This window comes from Myxine glutinosa, chromosome 1, assembly GCF_964187855.1.
Source record: "Myxine glutinosa chromosome 1, kmMyxGlut1.1, whole genome shotgun sequence".
Classification (NCBI taxonomy): Eukaryota; Metazoa; Chordata; class Myxini; order Myxiniformes; family Myxinidae; genus Myxine; species Myxine glutinosa.
In genome coordinates this window covers 154,149,304-154,169,699 of record NC_136261.1, presented here as the reverse complement: position 1 = coordinate 154,169,699, position 20,396 = coordinate 154,149,304, and the positions used below count along the sequence as shown (strand labels likewise).

The 20,396-nt window shown below is 46.8% G+C and overlaps 1 protein-coding gene across 1 annotated transcript in view; it reads left to right on the top strand.

Annotated features, from left to right (window-relative positions):
• WDR19 (WD repeat domain 19) overlaps positions 1-20,396 on the top strand; it is a 185,022-nt gene that overhangs the window by 150,213 nt on the left and 14,413 nt on the right. The window contains exons 28-30 of the mRNA XM_068120441.2: positions 411-479; positions 750-827; positions 11,901-11,997. Of these exons, the coding sequence (XP_067976542.2) occupies positions 411-479; positions 750-827; positions 11,901-11,997 (244 nt within the window). The remainder of the gene's footprint in view (positions 1-410; positions 480-749; positions 828-11,900; positions 11,998-20,396) is intronic.

The window sequence follows — 20,396 nt, the reverse complement described above, 5'->3', positions numbered from 1 at the left end:
CTGTTCGCCTAGTTTAAACGACTCTACTATTTTTCATTTATTCATAAAATCCTCTATACTTGTGTGCCCATTGACATTTTGAATATTGTATGAGTTTAAAGGGAGGCATAAATGATATTCTTTCAAATTTAATTTTCGCTGCAAATGCTTTACCGATTTACCGATTTGAGATTTTGCCCAACATTTCAGGGTGTAATGGACAGACAGCTGGGCCATCTATCGGGTGCTAAGTGGCTCACTAAGCACTGCGTACATGACTGCACTGAAGGGGGAAAGTGTAATTAGCCATATATAGTTTCTGTGAGCATTCAATACCACTCAGTACTGAAGGTTGATCATTGCCATGTCACAATAGATCACTGTGCTTATTTATTTTTCCACTGTCATTTATTTATTTTTCCACTGCACAGGCCCTGAAACATTTCCTGCCATGCCATACTGAGGAAGACCATTCAAGCCTGGATTTGGCGATAGAAACTGTAAGGAGGAAAACCTTGAAGGAGGAATATTTGCAGAGCAATAGGGGAAAAGGAGGGAAAGCAAAATCTCTTCTTTCAGTCCTTAAGGTTACCTGTACCCTTCAGATGCTAACACATAGTGCTCCTCCTTGTACTTGTGGTAAGGACAAGGAACGAGCATGATTTGTTTTCCTTCTTTGTCCTTTATAAAGAAGCCAGAACGTCTGAAATTCAGCTTGAGGAATGATGCAAATATTTGCCACAATATTTACCGAAGTGCGATCTCTTTAGATCAGCTGGGCCAAGGATGAGGTGCTGACAAGCCAGCTCATTGACTACCTCATGGGAGAAACAGATGGCATTCCCAAGGTCGGTAGAGGTTTTGTGCGATTGTGATCTATACAATGATCAAATGATCACGGTAAAGCTTTTGCAGGTTGCAGCTTTGCTTGCAGCAAGCAGAAGGGATCAAAAATGGCCGAGAACATTGGATGTATATAATTAACGTGCTGCTTGAACATTTAAACGTTTTAACCATTCTTGTTGCCAAGTCGACCGTTTGTATTGCCAACAGTAGCAAAATGGATTCCTGGTATTTGCACAACTTGTAATCAAACCATCATTTGGTTATGACAGTAGTTATTAGTGTCACTCCAAATAACAACTAAAATATTTTGGCAACATACTTTCAGACATCAGTATTTATTTACACCATTATCCTTTATTTAATTGGTCAGCTGCTGTTAGCACATTTTCAAGATCACTGTTAGCACAATTTATTGGCTTGTTTGTTCCTGGACAAATTGATTTGATGGAAAATTGACTTATTATGCAGCCCCTGCAGAGGGCTCGGAATTGTAGAGCATTCTGTCCTTTAAAGTTAGCTTTATGCTGATTGTCTTGTCTGTAGTTGTTAAAGATCTTACAGTATCTTTTATAAATCCCTTGTGTGACTCAAACCAAACATTAAAGGCCTTGCCTCATTTTGGGCCCTTCCTAGTTTTTAACTCCTGAAATGGCTTCATTATTGGTAGTTCTCCAAAAGAAGATCCGATAATAAATTGAGCCCCTTCCAAACTCACAAAACACGAGAACGGCACTCGGTAGAGCTAATACCTCTGCCAAGCTGAACAGTTTACATTTTGTATCTCAATGATAGGCCGGACTCGATCCGGACCTGAAACAAAATCTAATCGGCTTGTTCTTGTCACCTAACCAACTTGTTCTTGTCACCTAACCAACTCATCCACCTAGTTTTGTCATAACTCATCCACAATGTTTGGCATATCAGGCTATTTATTGTTTTTGGCCCCATCTCTCAATGGTGAAGATTCATTCACTAAAAAAATATATATAAATATTTTATCCGGATGTATGTACATCCGGTGTGTACAGGTGTGTACACATGTGTACCCCGGTTTAGAATAGGTACACCGTATCCCTGCGTGTCATAAGAGGCGACTAAAAGGGTTGGCGACAGGAAGGGCATCCGGCCATAAAACATTGCCTCAAAAAGGGAACGATGACAATTACAATTACATATGGGCAGGGTACAGCCCGAAGTACCCCGTGGGGGACCCCAACCCCTCTCATCAAAAATCAAGGTGTGGAACCCGATCGAAGCAAGGGTGGAAATCACTCCATTTATGACGACAAAACTTCTGATGCCCGACGTGTAGATCGGTTTCTGAGGATTGGGATATGGAATGCAGGGACAATGACAGGAAGATCAGGAGAAATGATGGAAATGTTGGTCAGAAGAAGAGTGGACATATGTTGTGTGCAAGAGACGAGATGGAAGGGAAGTGGTGTGAGAATGGTGAAGGGTAGGCAGGGACAGAAATACAAGTTTGTGTGGCAAGGGTGCCCGGAGGGCGTGAATGGTGTTGGTGTCCTGTTTTCTGAGGAGTTTGTAGACAGTGTGGTGAGTGTGACTGGAGTGAGTGATCGGTTTATGATGGTGAAAATGATGATTGGAAAGCTCTAGGTGAACGTCATCTTGGGATATGCTCCACAGGTTGGTTGGAGCGATGAAGAGAAGGACAAGTTCTGGTGTGCAATGGAGAAGCTGATGGAAAACGTGAAAGATGAGGAAGTTGTTGTGGTAGCAGGAGACCTAAATGGACATGTGGGAAGGAGTATAGACGGTTTTGAGGGAGTTCATGGGGGTTATGGATATGGTGTGAGGAATGGAGAAGGTGAAAGGATTTTGGAGTTTGCTGATGGAGCTGATTTGTTGATTTGTAATACCGGTACTCAGTTCCAGAAAGCGGATAATAAGCTTGTTACATACACGTCAGGTGGGTCAATGACAACCCTTGACAACCTGATGGTGCGTAGGCGAGATAGGGGGCACCTCCCGGACAAAAGGTGATCCTGGGAGAGGAGGATGTTTCACAGCACCACTTGGTTGTCTGCGACATAAGGGTGAAAGGTGCGAGGAGAGCTCGGCGGGTGAAGTACCAACTGAGAATGAAGGTGTGGTGGTCGAAAGAGGTGACAGTGAGGGAGGCATTAAAAGAGAGGCTGAGTATGGTAGAGGATGATGTGGTTGAGCTTGAAAGTGGTTGGATGTCAATGAAAGATAGTCTGTTGGGAGCCGTTGGTGAGGTATGTGGATGGACAAAAGGACCACCGAGGCACTCGGAAACATGGTGGTAGGATGATGAAGTTGGAAAGAGGATTGATGAGAAGAGGAAGAAGTTCAAGGAATGGCAGAAGGCGAAGGGTACGGGGGCAGAAGAGGCAGAGCATGAAAGTTATAAGGCAACCAAGAAGGCTGCAAAGAAAGAGGTAGCAAAGGCGCAGGAGGCATGTAGGAAAATGTTCGGAGAACGCTTGGATTCGGAAGAGGGTCAGAGAGCGGTATTCAGGATTGCAAAGCAGACAGCGAAAGAGAGATGTGATGTGATGGGGGTGAGTTTCTTGAAGGATGAAGTGGGTCAAATCGTTGTGGACCCAGATGGAATTAAAGGAAGATGGAAGAGATATATGGAAATGCTGTTGAATGCAGAGAATGAATGGGACGGCAACATAGAGAGTAACCCAGTTTTAGGACCGGCAGAGAAGATAACTGAGAAGGAAGTTGAGGAAGCGATAAAAGCAATGAAGAGTAGAAAAGCGGGAGGGCGGACGGGAGTTGTGGGAGATATGTTGAAGGCAGCAGGAAGTTGGGGTGTGAAGAGAATGACAGAGATCTGTGATCTGGTGGTGAAAGAAGGCCGCATTCCAGTCGATTGGGAACTGAGTACCCTCGTCCCTCTATACAAGGGGAAAGGTGACCCTCTGGACTGTGGCTCGTATAGAGCGATAAAGTTATTAGAGCATGGAATGAAGGTATTGGAACGGGTGTTGGAGAGGAGGATAAGGAAGAAAGTGAAGATTGATGAAATGCAGTTTGGATTTATGCCAGGAAGAGGAACGACAGACGCGCTTTTTATTGTAAGGCAGTTGAAATACATCGAGAAGAGGAAGAAGTTGTCCTTGGGTTTGTTGAAGTTGGGTTTGTTGATCTGGAGAAATCATTCGATAGGGTTCCATGTGAAGTTGTGACATGGGCATTGAGGAAGTTAGCTGTGGAGGAATGGTTGATCAGCGTAGTGATGGCAATGTATGAGAGAGCGCGCACAGCTTTAAGGACGAAGTACAGGAACAGTGGTGAGTTTGAGGTGAGGTGGGGGTGCATCAGGGGTCGGTACTAAGTCCACTACTATTTGTAGCTGTGATGGAGGTGCTGGCTCGGATTGTAAAGGAGGGTTCACCGTGGGAGTTGTTGTATGCAGATGATCTGGTATTGATTGGGGAGAGTATGGATGGACTGAAGGAGAAGATGAACAAGTGGAAGGAATGTATGGAGGCAAAAGGTCTGAACGTGAATATCGGAAAGATGAAGGTGATGGCGAGTGGGAAAGCATGTGGTGAGGTGGAAAGAACTGGGAAGTGGTCGTGTGCTTTGTGCAGGAAGGGTGTCGGAGTGAACTCAATTCAATGTACAATGTGCGCAGAGTGGGTTCATCAAAAATGTAGTGGTCTGAGAGGGTCATTAACCAGTGTGGCAGCTACATTCAAGTGTAAGGTGTGCACAGAGGGAACTGCAGATGGAGGAAATGTTGAGTTGGATCTTGGAGACGGTGTGAAGCTGGAAGGTGTGAAAACATTTTGCTACCTCGGAGACATGCTGAATGGAGAACGTGGATCAGACTCGGCAACGGTTGCCAGAGTGAGATGTGCATGGAAGAAGTTTCGCGAACTGAGTGGCGTGCTGACGAGGAGGGGAGTGTCGTTTAAGCTGAAGGGAAAGGTGTATGCTGCATGTGTGAGAAGTGTTATGATTTATGGGAGCGAGACATTGGTAATGAATGTGGAGCAGCAACAAAGGCTAGAAAGGGTGGAAATGCGAATAGTTTGGTGAATGTGTGGAGTATCGTTGAGAGAGAGGAAGACAAATGATGAATTGTGAACGATGATGGGAATAGAGCCTGTGATGGATGCTGTGAAGAGAAACAGGTTGAGATGGTTTGGTCATGTGCTGAGGAAGGATGAAAGTGACTGGTTGAGAAGAGTGATGGAAATGAATGTAGAAGGAAGTAGAGGACGGGGAAGACCGATAAAGACTTGGCTAACGGTGGTGGAAGACGAAATGCGGTCACGGGGGTTAACAAGGGGCGATGTAGAAAATAGGGCAAAATGGAGAAGATTGTCATGGGGCCCACAAGGCTAACCCCCACTCTGGCAGTTAAAATGCCTGTTGTGTGTTGTGTGTATCCGGATTCAGATGTTCACCCAAATCGAATTGAATCAGTTCGTTCTTGTCACACACGAACCTCTCCTCCTTGTTTAATTCAAATCCACCCATAACTCTTTGAGATATCCTGCTCACAGACAGACAAACAAGGGTGAAAACATAACCTCTGTCTACCTTCGTTGGTGGAGGTAACAAGAAGACAGGATTTGTTTCATCAATCTGCATTTAAAATCTTTCAAAAAGATATGATTACAACTCAGTCAATGAGAAAGTCCAATGTCTGTATATTAGGATAATGATGCTAATGATGCAAACAGATTAAACTCTACAGTGTCAGGAAGATCCTGGTATAGCACTGAAGTACAACTAGAGTGGTAAGGTACAATATTGCACAACATGTGGAAAACCCTTGAAGGTTGTGAATGTAGACATTTGAGAACACAGTATTGTACGCACTTGAAATGGATGGTGATGATGATGTTTGTGTCTTAGTTTTAGCACAATATACACACAGTGAATAAAAACAACAAATGACACACATTGTACGCATCAAAAAACCTAGAAACGAATCTTCGACATCTCACCAGAAGTGATAGTTGATAACATAAAGGAAAATGACCATAGGGACACAATGGCCCATTGGAATTGCACCACAAAGAAGGGACAATGGTGATGGGATAAACAGGCTTTCAAGGGCAGACAAAAAGTTATCAATAACACAACACGTACTGTTAGTGTGCATACTTCCATGTACCTGCACCTGCAGGAAGCGATAAAACTTCAGGAGAGGATCCTCAGCCTTTCCAGATGTGCTAATGTGCTCATAAACTTAACTTCCTTGGAAGCAGTTTTGAAAAATCAACCTCATGAGGAATATTTTTTTTTGTGGCATTGACCCAAAACAAATTTCTCCGGTGATTGTGGAATGTTCCAATAATTTGAAGATTTAATGAAGCAATGTATATTGCCTTTATAAAGTATTCACACCCTTTGACTTTTTTCACATTTTATTGTGTAACAGCCTGAATTTTAAATGGATACAATGAGATTTATTTGTCACTGATGTACACAAAATATGCCATAATGGCAAAAGTGGAATTCTTATTTTAGAAATTGTTACCAAAAATTTAAAATGAAATACAGAAATATCTTATTTACATAAGTATTGAAACCCCTGAGTCAATACTTCATTAAAGCGCCTTTGGCAGCGATTACAGCTTTGAGTCTTCTTGGGTATGTCTGTATCAGCTTTGCACATCTGGATTTGGAGAGTTTCTCCCATTCTTCCTTGCAGATTTGCTCAAGCTACGTCAAGTTGTATGCGTAGCCTTGGTAAACAGCAATCTTCAAGTCTTTCTACAGATTCTCAATGTTATTCAAGTCTGCGATTTGACTGGGCCACTCAAGGACTTTCACGTTCTTGTTCTGAAGCCATTCTATTGTTGCTTTGGCTGTATGCTTGGGGTCATTGTTCTGTTGGAAAGTAAATCTTCGCCACAGTATAAGGTCGTTTGCACTCTGAGGCAGGTTCTCCTCAAGGATTTGCCTGTGTTTGGCTCCATTCATTGTTCCCTCTATCCTTACAAGTCTCCCAGTCCCTGCCGCTGAAAATCATCCCCAAAGCATGATGCTACCACCACCATGCTTCATGGGAAGGTGTTAGATGGGTGATGAGCTGTGCTCGGTTTACGCCGGACGTAGTGCTTTGCATTCAGGCCAAATCGTTCAATTTTCATCTCATCAGAATGCAGAATCTTTTGCCTCATGTTCTGTGTTTCACACATGCCTTTTTACAAACTCAAGATGTGCTGTCATGTGTCTTTTTCTCAGGAGTGGCTTCCATCTGGCCAATCTCCCATGAAGCCTAGATTTGTGCAGTGCTGCAGAGACTGTTGTCCTTCTGGCAGGTTCTCCCATCTCAGCCACGAACTCTGTAGTTCGGTCAGAGTAGTATTTGGGTTCTTGTTCACCTCCCTGACCAAGGCCCTTCTTGCCTGGTTGCTCAGTTTGGTCGGACGGCCAGCTCTAGGAAGAGTCTGGGTAGTTGCATATTATTTCCATTTCCTAATGCTGGAGCTCACTGTGCTCTTGGGAACTTGCAACACGCTCGTAATTGTTTTATACCTTTTCCCAGATCTATGCCTCCTCACAATTCTATTTTGGAGTTCTACGGGCAATTCCTTGGACTTCATGGTGGAGTTTCTGCTCTGACATGCACTGTCAACTGTGACACCTTATACAGTATATTAAGGTGTGTTTTTTTAAAAATCATGTACAATCGAATTGGCCACAGGTGGACTCCTATCAAGTTATAGACATCTCAATGGTGATCAAAGGAATTGGATGCACCTGAGCTCAATTTAGAATGTCATAGCAAAGGGGTTGAATACCTATTGACTCAAGACATTTCAGCTTTTTGTTTTTAATGAATTTGTAAAAAAAATCGAAAACAAAAATTCCACTTTGACATTGTGTGGTATTATGTGTAGATCAGTAACAAAGAAATCTCATTGTATCCATTTAAAATTCAGGCTGTAACACAAAATGTGAAAAAGTCAAGGGGTGTGAATACTTTCTAAAGGCACTGTACATTTAGTAATGTTACTTTTGTGAGTGTGGAATGGCCTTTAAACGGGCTAACAACTCGTTTTTAAAAGACTGCATTTAGAATAAGTGGTTAAATTTAACTGCATAATTAGATTACATCATTGAAGTAGCAAACCCGTATCTTTCAGGATGTAAATTGAAGTCCGTCCAGACATGATAGTGCAGAGGTAGCTTACTTACCTTTTGAGCTTGAGCTGTCTTGTTCAATTCCCGATCTGACTATAGACTTTTTTGATCGGTGCTTTTACAGGAAGGAAAATGTTGCATCACAATGTGTCGTCCCTCAGGACACAATCTCTGTACTTGGTTTATATCACCAAATTAGCTGTCGACAGACATTGTTAAATATCCCACGGTGTCTTTGAACAAAGATTTGGCTAGTTATTTGCAGCACCCAGACTGACTTCTAAAAATTGCATCACGAACCTACAGGGGGCACTGCATAAGTAGCAAAGCTGCATTCACTATCAATGGTGTTACTGTAGCGACCCATGGGTCCCCCAAGCAAGACCGGCATCAGAATCTCCTTGCTCCAGCCGGTGACGTCACCGGCGGGGATCTCCGGCGCCAGAGTGGCTGGTCACGTGACCGCCAAAGCGTACCGCGCGTGCGGGTATAATGAGCTACACCTGTGGATCACGTGACCACCGAAGCACGCCTCGCTTGAGAGGCGTGGCTTTCGGTTTCGGTTTTGCTTTATAAGGCAGCCCGATAAACGGGCTTTTACAGTGTTCCCGAGTTGGTTTTACGAATAAATATCTTCTCAGACGAGTTTGTGCCTTGCCATCCTTTTGTCCGTATTCTGCTGGAGCCCGGACTCCTTCACTGGTGACCCCGAATTTGAACACGCAACCCCGACTGCCCCCGCACGGATGCGGGGGCTGCGAACGGACACGGCAAGCACGCCCTAGCCAGGGAAGCCACCTAAGCTGGTGACGCCGGCTTCTCCCGCACGGCTTCGGGCGCAGTTTCGAACGCGGTTTCGAAATGCCGGAGTTTCGGAAACGACGACGGCCATGACTATGAGGTTCGCACACCGCGCTTGGCTTCTCTACGACCAGAGGGGCGAGCCTACTCCAAGACCCTCCGAAGGCACGGCCGCTTCGTCACCCTCGCGCAACTACTACTACAACTACAACCGCAACTACTTCTCCGACCCTGCATCCTCGGGAGGCCCGCGAGGAACCTCGGCAGCCTCCCCCGAGGCCTTGACCAGCCCCTCGGTTGGCTCGCCCGCTTTTCGCGTGCACTGCTCGAGCCTTCTCGGCACTGCACCCGCGAACTGCAACCTCGGGAGGCCCGCGAGGAACCTCGGCAGCCTCCCCCGAGGACTTGCCCGGCCCTCAGCCGCCCCCCGTCCACTGCATCCCCCGAGGCCTTGACCAGCCCCGCATCCTCGGGAGGCCCGCGAAGGACCTCGGCAGCCTCCCCCGAGGCCTTGACCAGCCCCTCGGTTGGCTCACCCGCTTTTCGCGTGCACCGCTCGAGCCTTCTCGGCACTGCACCCGCGAACTGCAACCTCGGGAGGACCGCGAGGAACCTCGGCAGCCTCCCCCGAGGACTTGCCCGGCCCTCGGCCGCCCCCCGTCCACTGCATCCCCCGAGGCCTTGACCAGCCCTGCATCCTTGGGAGGCCCGCGAGGGACCTCGGCAGCCTCCCCTGAGGACTTGCCCGGCCCCTCGGCCGCCCCCCCGGCCTGCACCCCCCGTCCGACCACCCACCACCACACCGGACGCCCCCCCCCCCCCCACGACTGGCCAGGGGTCGTTTCGGTTGGGTCATCCGGACCCCCCTCAGGTTGACCTCCCTGGACCAAGTCCATTCTGGGGGGGCGTGTGTAGCGACCCATGGGTCCCCCAAGCAAGACCGGCATCAGAATCTCCTTGCTCCAGCCGGTGACGTCACCGGCGGGGATCCCCGGCGCCAGAGTGGCTGGTCACGTGACCGCCAAAGCGTGCCGCGCGTGCGGGTATAATGAGCTACACCTGTGGATCACGTGACCACCGAAGCACGCCTCACTTGAGAGGCGTGGCTTTCGGTTTCGGTTTTTGGTTTTGCTTTATAAGGCAGCCCGATAAACGGGCTTTTACAGTGTTCCCGAGTTGGTTTTACGAATAAATATCTTCTCGGACGAGTTTGTGCCTTGCCATCCTTTTATCCGTATTCTGCTGGAGCCCGGACTCCTTCATTACCTGTAGTAGCCACATTATGCATACAAAAAGAAGCTGAGGACTTCAATTTGTGCCACTTTGTAATCCTTGTGTAAATGAAGGCAGTTATCTAATTTTTTGGTTTCATTTTTGTGTTGCTTTGTAGTTGTAGCAGATAGAGCATGTCCATTTGGTCTGCATTTCACAGATTAACAATTCAAACGTGATCAGTGACGATAAAGATAGCGTGAAATATCCTGTATCAGACATTTGAATGTCTGATCGTTCACTCATTTGTAAACAATGTCTGGTGGAAGTGGTATGCTTGCATTTTGGTAGATTGAGGGTTTTTACTAAGTATTACACTCACACAATGATAGATTTTGGACTTGCCCCTCTTTTCCCTCCTCTTCGTTTTCTTTTACACTAGGGCATGCCCGTACTATATATATGCCCGTACTATATATCTATCTAAAATTATATCCCCCCCCTCTATTTACATGAAATGGTTTGGTCCATTCGCAACGCCAAAGCGAACGGCGAACGGCTTGCGAGTACAGTGACAATCCCCCCCCTCTATTTACATGAAATGGTTTCGTCCATTCGCAACGACCACAGAACCCCCCCCTCTATTTACATGGAATGGTTTGGTCCATTCGCAACGCCGGCACACGCGATCGTTCGCTGCTCTCTGATTGGTTGAATCGTTTTTTGGACATAGCTCGGTAAGTAATTGTCCGATTAATATGAAACCTTGAAAAGGCACATCCTCGGGTCCCCAGCAATATACCTGGCAAGTTAAAAGTATATCGGACCCGTGGTTGTCGAGAAACAGCGGTCACAGACAAACGTACAGACGTACAGACAGACAGACAGAGATTACTGGAATTATAGATAGATAACCCCCTCCCACCACCCCACCAGCATCTGCATATATTATAACTACAATTTCTTTCCTTTATATTATTCCTCTTTTCCTTTTCTGAATTCACTCCTTTTTCAAACACCATAATTTTCCTCATCCCCTGATTTATAAAACTAGGGCATGCCCGTACTATATATATATCTAAAATTATATCCCCCCCCTCTATTTACATGAAATGGTTTGGTCCAAAGCGAACGGCCTGCGAGTACGGTGACAATCCCCCCCCCCCCCCCCCTCTATTTACATGAAATGGTTTGGTCCAAAGCGAACGGCTTGCGAGTACGGTGACAATCCCCCCCCTCTATTTACATGAAATGGTTTGGTCCAAAGCGAACGGCTTGCGAGTACGGTGACAATCCCCCCCCCCCCCCTCTATTTACATGCAATGGTTTGGTCCAAAGCGAACGGCTTGCGGAGTTTGGTAAAGAAATCGCCATAGCTCGGTAACTACTTGTCCGATTAATATGAAACCTTGAAAAGGCACATCCTCGGGTCCCCAGCAATATACCTGGCAAGTTTCAAGTATATCGGACCCGTGGTTGTCGAGAAACAGCGGTCACAGACAAACACACAGACACACACACAGACACACAGAGATTACTGGAATTATAGATAGATGGAGATGAGCCCTTTAAGTTTTTGTTCTTATCCTTTTATCAATTATATTGCTTATTGCTTATAAATACACACTTTAATTGCAATGATCCACATAACTCATTATCCCTACTTTCTCCCCTCCATCCAGTCTTTATCGGTGAGTACTCCAACATACATCCCAGCCATGCTGTGTTTTTCTTGGGTTTCCTCATCCCTCCAACTTTTCTTAGAAATCCTTAGACTTTTCTGTGCCTTCCTATTGCTGACCTGATGAGCCCAATTCATCCTTAGCTTTGTATGGTTTTTTTCTTTCTGTGAAAGTATGATGCGGAGTACGTTTGTCTGCCTTTAGAGGATGCAGTGTAATGTTTGACACATTGTACTTTCTCGTAGTGATCCCCTTATGTGTTGCACACAGGATGCTCGCTACCTCTTCCGCCTCTATATGGCACTGGATCAACATGAAGAGGCTGCACGCACAGCCATCATAATCACACGGGAAGAGCAGGCTCACGGTATGCATGGCTGGCACCATTGTTCCCTGTACAATGTGCACCCTTGTTCCTGTATTACCATGTACTACTGTATTGTGCTCTCGCGTTTCTATCAAAAATCGTTTCTTTCACTTACTCACCGCAGGCAGGTAGGTGGTCTTTCCGTCTTCTACCGACTCCTCTCCGGCCTTGCTCCCCCAGCTCTCTCTGGGCTCTGTCCCCCAAATATTCCTGCAGGTCGCACAAGATCTGCCTGCAACCCTCTTATGGTTAAACTGCCAAAATCAAGACTCTCTGCTCACCTTCACTCCTTCATTCCTCTTTTCTCCCGCCTCTGGAACAAACTCTCTCACTCTCTTCAATCCCACTCCTCCCTCCAGGTCTTTAAAACGGCTGTTCACCACCATCTCTTATCTTCCCCAATCCAAAACCTTGATCTTTTCTACCCCCGCTAATTTCACCCCAAATCCACTTTTTTGAAATCCCAACTTCTTTCCTGGAAGTCCTTGGTGTCCTTTCGTTTTATACCTATCCTGCCTCCCCCCTGGCCCTCTCCCTCCCACACATCTCCCGATGTCCCTGCTCTCAAATGTTGTGTTTGTGTGCTTCCTCCTCTTCTCTCCCCATCTTGTCGACCGCTCCCCTTTTTATATACTTTGTTTGCTTGTTTGTTTGATTTGTTTGTTTGATAAATGTTAGCTCTTTCACGAGCCTCGACTCTATACAAAAAAAAGAAAAAAAAAAGTCTTCCTTCACCATATTCATTTTTTTTCACTCTTCTTCCTGAGTGTGTGATTCACATGTTTCCTCCTTCCTTGTTTTCCCCACTTGTGCTCACTGCTTCTTTTTTCCTTGGCTGCCTCTACTGTAGTAAAAAAAACAAAAAACCAGTGAACTGCTCTTCTATTTCTTGGCCACCATTTGCACAAATAATGTTGTCAAGTCAAAGCGGCCATTTGCTACCAGCATTTCAAAAGCTACCATGGTTCATATTACACCATATTATCATCATGAACTACAATTATGTTCTTGCATTGGTCAATAGTGACGCCTTGCTAATGAGTTATTTATTTTGCCTGATACAATTTTCGAAAGAAAAAAAAGTTTGAGTTCAATAGCGTGCGTGCGGGCGTGCGTGTGTGCGTGCGTAAGCGAAGGACCGCATACGAATTTGGTGTGTTGGTGCAACCCACGTCAAAATCCAAGATGGCCGCCGCCATGTATGTCTGATGCCATGTATGTCTGAACCTTGTGAGCTGAATATCTTGAAAAATAAGCGAAGTACCAACTTCGAATCTGGTGTGTGGGCGTATCTACGCATATGGAAGAACGCTATTGAAAATTGGGTCGCCACGTCAAAATCCAAGATGGCCGCCGCCATGTATGTCTGAACCTTGTGAGCGAAATATCTTGAAAAATAAGCGAAGTACCAACTTCTAATCTGGTGTGTGGGTGTGTCTCGGCACAAGCAAAAACGCTGTTTAAAATTGGGTCGCCACGTCAAAATACAAGATGGCCGCCGCCATGTATGTCTGAACCTTGTGAGATGAATATCTTGAAAAATAAGCGAAGTACCAACATGTAATTTGATGTGTGGGTGTATCTAGGCACAAGGAAGAAGGCTATTGAAAATTAGGTCGCCACGTCAAAATCCAAGATGGCCGCCGCCATGTATGTCTGAACCTTGTGAGCGGAATATCTTGAAAAATAAGCGAAGTACCAACTTCTAATCTGGTGTGTTGGTATATCTAGGCATAAGGAAGAACGCTATTGAAAATTGGGTCGCCACGTCAAAATCCAAGATGGCCACCTCCATGTATGTCTGAACCTTGTGAGCGAAATATCATATCATAGCATGTTTTCTGCATCTTCCACTTTGTCAACTCACATCACTTCACCGACGGGGGACCTAGGCGTAACGCTTGTTGGTTCTGGATAATCAACTCTACATAGCCTGGTGTTTGCTGAGCGGTTAGGGTGCCGGCTTGGGATCTGAGGATCATGGGTTTGAATCCCTGTCGATCGCTGAATTAATACCAGGAGGGGTTGACTCAGCCTGAAAACCATCCTTCAGAGGTCGGCAAATTGAGTACCAGTTCACTGGTAATTCCCTGTGTGTCGCAATAGGTGACTAACAGGGTTTTTTTTGTATACAAGATCGAGGCTCGTGAAAGAGCGAACATTAATCACACAGAAAGACAAACCGACACATAAAACATATAACATCGGGAGCGGTAGCCAAGATGGGGAGAGAGGGGGAAGGACACAAACACAACATTTGAGAGCAGGGACCGAGAGACATGGAGACATTGAGAGATCTGAGAGAGGGCGAGGGCTTTGGGGGAGGGCATGGGAAGGCGGCGGTGGGAGAGGTATAAAACATATGGACACTGCCAGGACTTCCAGGAAAGAAGTTGGAATTTCAAACAAGGTGGATCTGGGGTGAATTAGCGGGGGTAGAAAAGATCAAGGTTTTGGATGGGGGAAGATAAGAGATGGTGGTGAACAGCTGTTTTAAAGACCTGGAGGGAGGAGTGGGATTGAAGGGAGTGAGGGAGTTTGTTCCAGAGGCGGGAGAAAAGAGGAATGAAAGAGTGAAGGTGAGCAGAGAGCTGAGATTTCGGCAGTTTAACCATCAGAGGGTTGCTGGCAGATCTTGTGCGACCTGTAGGAATATTTGGGGGACAGAGCACAGAGAGAGCTGGGGGTGCAAGGCCGGAGAGGAGTCGGTAGAAGACAGAAAGACCACCTACCTGCCTGCGGTGAGTGAGTTAAAGGCCCTCAGAGTTAGCTTCATTGTGGGAGATTCCAATGATTCTGAAAGCTTTGGTTTCAACTGCGTGAAGCCGAGCAAGGTGTGAGGCAGGAGCACCGGCCCATAGGGGAGAACAGTATTCCATTGAGCTGCGGATGAAAGCCTTGTATGTGGTGAGGAGCTCAGGTGTGCCGAGGAAGGACTTCGCACGACGGAGGATGCCCAGTCGGCGACTGGCTTTGGAGGCCAGCTTGGAAATGTGGTTTTCCCAAGAAAGATCATGGCAGATAGTGAGACCCAAAAGCTTGAGCGACAGAACTTCTTGGAGAGGATTGTTGAGAAAGTAGATGGGAGGGTTGTCCAGTCGATCTTTTCGGAAAGACGTAGTAAGAGTGTGAGATTTGTCAGGATTGAAAGACATGTTCCACTTGTTTGACCAGTCTGTGATTTTGTCCAAGTCTTCAGAGAGTAAGGAGGCTGCAGACTGCCGATCTGAGGGAAGAGGAATGGAGCGGCAGAGAGTGGAGTCATCAGCAATGAGATAGAGAGGATTTTCAAGAGAGTCAGAGAGATCATTGATGAAGACCAGAAAAAGCACGGGGCCCGGAACACTGCCTTGGGGAACTCCAGCCTGAACAGGAAGAGGAGATGAGAGAAACCCATTCAGGGCCACACGTTGACGACGACTAGAGAGGAAGTCCGCCAGCCATGCGTGGAGATTTCCATGGATACCAAAGGAGGAGAGTTTGGTGAGCAGAGCGGGGTGCCAGACCGTGTCGAAGGCACGTGATATGTCGAGGGAGACAGCTCTAATTTCCTGTTTGGCATTGAGGACCTCCATCCATTGTTGAGACAGCAGAAGCAGCATGTCCAGAGTAGAGTGACCTGGTCTGAAACCAAATTGATGATCAGAGATCAAGCCATTGGAGAAGAGGAAAGATTTCATATCCGAAGCAATGATGGATTCCATGACTTTGCTGATAATTGGGAGAAGGCTGATTGGTCTGTAGTTGCTAGGATCTGTTTTTGCACCTTTTTTGTGCAAAGCGGTGATGTTGGCTGATTTCCAAGCAGATGGCAGTTGACCTTGAGCAAAAGAGAGGGTGAAGAGAACAGAGAGAGGGTGAGATAGAGCGGCAGAGCAGGATTTTAGGACCCGTGGGCTGATGCCGTCGGGTCCAGTTGCAGAATCAGAGTCGAGGGTTGACAGAAACTTTTCCACCTTGTCAGGAGGAAAGGACACGGAGTCCAGGAGCAGCAGGGTACGACTGGGTATGGTGGGTACAGAGAGGGATGGGTTTGGGACACAAGATTTAGAGGCAAACACAGAGTTGAGGCATTCAGCTTTTTCACGTGCCGAGTCAGCTGTGTAGCCGTTTGAGGTAAGGGAGGGGATGGAGGGGGAACAAACACCAGAAACGGATTTGACCAGACGCCACCAGGATTTGGAAGAGGGAGACAGATAAGAGAGTTCGGTCTTGAGAACAGAGAGATATTGTTTCCTGGCTCTCCTGAGGGTGGACACACACTTGTTTCGGGCTTTGTGAAAGGAAATGAGATTTCCTTCCGTTGGATTTGCTTTCCAGGAGACGAAGGCAAGTTGTTTCTGGGCAACAGCCTCACCACAAGATTCCGTGTACCATGGACGGGAGGAAGGGTATGACAACTGAAGACGAGATGGGATAAATCTGTGCATGAGAGAGAGCAATTTACTTTGGAAGAATTCCCAGGATGAGTTGATGTCAGAGGCGGTAGAGATGGGAGACCAGTCCAGATGATTGATGGCTGCTTGAAGACCGTGCCAGTTGGCCTGATTGAAATGCCAGACTCGTCGATGTTGAGCAGGCTCCCTGAGGATGGTCAGATAGATGTCCACTTTAACAAGGACATGATCAGATGATCCGATTGGAGCAGAAGAAGAGCAGCAGACCCAAGTCCAGAAAGTTAGAAAACTTTCAGGGAAGTTAGTCATAACCAAGTCCAGAAGAGAAGATGTTCCGTTGACCGAGATCCGGGTCGGGAAATTGACAGATTGTGTCAGTCCCAGTGAGTCGCAGAAGTTCTTTGCTGAGGAGCCATGGCTGGTGAGAGAGGTACCCACACCCAGCCAACTGGCATGATGACAGTTGAAGTCACCACATATGAGGAAGAGAGAGTTGGGATGAGTAGATAGAAGTTGGTCCATATTATCAGACAGCGAGATGTAGATGGAGTCATCACTGTTTGGTGGACGGTACAACACACATATGAACAAGAGGTGGGAGCGAAGGGGAAGCCGTAGCCAGAGGTATTCCTGGGGGTGAGGTGGAGAGAGTGCATTGCAGGGCGAGTGAGGAAGAGAGTTTTTGATAAAGATAGCAACCCCGCCTCCAGGACGAGGCTCAGGTCTATCATACCGGAGGAGGGAGTAGCCCGGGAGAGATACTAAGGAATCAGAGACATCATAAAGGAGGAAAGTTTCTGTTAAGCAGATCACGTCTGGTTTGACAGAAGCAACCTGTATGGAGAGATCAGTTAAGTTTGAACGAAGGCCCCGGATGTTTGAGGTCCATACCGTTAATGAAGAGGAAGGGGGAGCATCAGATACAGAACAGGGGGAGGAGGGGTAGGGTAAGATGTGGAAGAGGTGGAAGAGGTAGGGAGAGCTGTTGAAGGTGTGTCAGAGATTACAAAAGAGTTACAAGAAAGGGAAGGATGAGGCGGACGAAAGGTTTGATGGTGAAGGGATGAGGCACAGTGAGGTGTTATTTGAGGAGGGGGAACAGCGAGGCAGAAGGTTGGGGGAGATGGAGGTGAGAGTTGGAAGGGGGAAGAAGCGGGAGGACGCTTTGAGGAGGGGGAGTGAGAGGGGGGAAATTGAGAAGCAATGAGGGTGGGGAGATTTGAAGGGGAGGGGTGAGGGGGAAGAAGCGGGGAGGACGCTTTGAGGAGGGGGAGTGAGAGGGGGGAAATTGAGAAGCAATGAGGGTGGGGAGATTTGAAGGGGAGGGGGGAGTTTGGGAGGGAAGGGACAAGGGGAGGGATTTGAAAGGGATGGGATATGGGGGAGATTTGGAGGGGAGGGGTGAGGGAGGAGTCTAGGAGGGAGGGGGCAAGGGGGGAGATTTGAAAGGGATGGGTGATGGGGAAGATTTGGAGGGGAGGGGTGATGGGGAAGATTTGGAGGGGAGGGGTTATGGGGAAGATTTGGAGGGGAGGGGTGAGATTGGATTTTAGAAAGTGTACGATTTATGGGAAACGAACATTTATTGCAAAATGAGTTTCTTGTGACCTTCGAGTTAAAAATACGTTTAAGGATGCTGGATGGAGGATGGAGTGCAGGAGAGTTTAGGGAATGTAGAAAAAAGGCACTATAGGAGATGGATATTTTTTTGGGGATTAATTGATTTGGTGAGCAAGTCGAAAGCAGCCTTTTAAAGAAGAAGAAGAAAAAGGTGTTATAAAATATGACGGAATACATAACTTGAGGGGATAGTGTAAACATTGAAGGTTAATAACAGTGAAAACTATCTGGGGAAATGGGGGAGAAACACGTGGTCGAAGAACGAACGAACGAATAAGAATGAATAAACGAATGAGAACAGAGAAGGAAATGTTTTTTTTTGTTTTTTTTGTTAGTTGAGATTTACACAAGGAAGTAGGCTATGGGTGAAAAGACTGGGAATACAGAGAACGAAAGTTATTGGATCACAAACGACGGACCGCTGAGAGAAAAACAAAGCCTCAAGGTTGTACAGTGTACACTGTACAAGGCCTCAAGACACGACACGAATTAACACGATTTTCAATACAGGTATGAAAGATTTGCACCGAAAAATCTTCGTCGGGACACAAAATACATACAACACCATAAATAAATACAGTTTTAACGAAAATACAAATGGGAACAATCACTTAACTTCGATTTCAAATCGTTCGCGACGCGGCAAAGGCCTTGCTCGCGACACGGCAAACAGACGATCAATTTATGAAAGATAAACACCGAGAAACAACCAAAGTTGCACACAATAACTTCACACACCGAAAGATAAATACAGTTTCGACAAAATACAATTGTGAACAGACTTAACTTCGAAAAACGTGGAGACCGTGTGGAGCTTCGAAAATCCCTCCCACCGTCTCCGAGATCTCGCGAGACTCCGGGTTGGCGGCAGGAAGGGCATCCGGCCATAAAACTGCTTCAAAAAGGGGACCAGGGTTCCCGAAAAAGGCCAACCCCTGCCCTGCGGGGAAAAATGGCCTCTAAAGGTGGTTCTAGAATCAACTAGATAAGCCAGAACAAACTTTATTGGGCAAAACGAAAAATACGGTAGCTTCAGGACCAATGAATTCTGCAACTGGACCTGCTCGGACTCGGATTCTGCAACTGGACCTGACGGCATCAGCCCACGGGTCCTAAAATCCTGTTCTTCCGCTCTTTCACTCCCTCTCTCTGTTCTCTTCACCCTCTCTTTTGCTCAAGGTCATCTCCCATCTGCTTGGAAATCTGCCAACATCACCGCTTTGCACAAAAAAGGTGCAAAAACAGATCCCAGCAACTACAGACCAATCAGCCTTCTCCCAATTATCAGCAAAGTCATGGAATCCATCATTGCTTCAGATATGAAATCTTTCCTCTTCTCCAATGGCTTGATCTCTGATCATCAATTTGGTTTCAGACCTGGACACTCTACTCTGGACATGCTGCTTCTGATTTCTCAACGATGGATGGAGGTCCTCAATGCCAAACAGGAAATTAGAGCAGTCTCCCTTGACATATCACGTGCCTTCGATACGGTCTGGCATCCCGCTCTGCTCACCAAACTCTCCTCTTTTGGTATCCATGGAAATCTCCACGCATGGCTGGCGGACTTCCTCTCTAGTCGTAGTCAACGTGTGGCCCTGAATGGGTTTCTCTCATCTCCTCTTCCTGTTCAGGCTGGAGTTCCACAACGCAGTGTTCTGGGCCCTGTGCTTTTTCTGGTCTTCATCAATGATCTCTCTGACTCCCTTGAAAATCCTCTGTATCTCTTTGCTGATGACTCTACTCTCTGTCGCTCCATTCTTCATCCCTCAGATCGGCAGTCTGCAGCCTCCTCACTCTCTGCAGGCCTGGACAAAATCACAGACTGGGCAAACAAGTGGAACATGTCTTTCAATCCTGACAAATCTCACACTCTTACGATGTCTCTCCGAAAAGACCGACTGGACAACCCTCCCATCCACTTTCTGAATAATCCTCTCCAAGAAGTTCTGTCACTCAAGCTTTTGGGTCTCACTATCTGCCATGATCTTTCCTGGGAAAACCACATTTCAAATCTGGCCTCCAAAGCCAGTCGCCGACTGGGCATCCTCCGTCGTGCGAAGTCCTTCCTTGGCACACCTGAGCTCCTCACCACATACAAGGCTTTCATCCGCAGCTCAATGGAATACTGCTCTCCCCTCTGGGCTGGTGCTCCTGCCTCACACCTAGCTCGTCTTCACGCTGTTGAAACCAAAGCATTCAGAATCATTGGAATCTCCCGCGATGAAGCTAACTCCAAGGGCCTCTCACTCACTCACCACAGGCAGGTTGGTGGTCTTTCCGTCTTCTACCGACGCCTCTCTGGCCTTGCCCCCCCAGCTCTCTCTGGGCTCTGTCCCGCAAATATTCCTACAGGTCGCACAAGATCTGCCTGCAACCCTC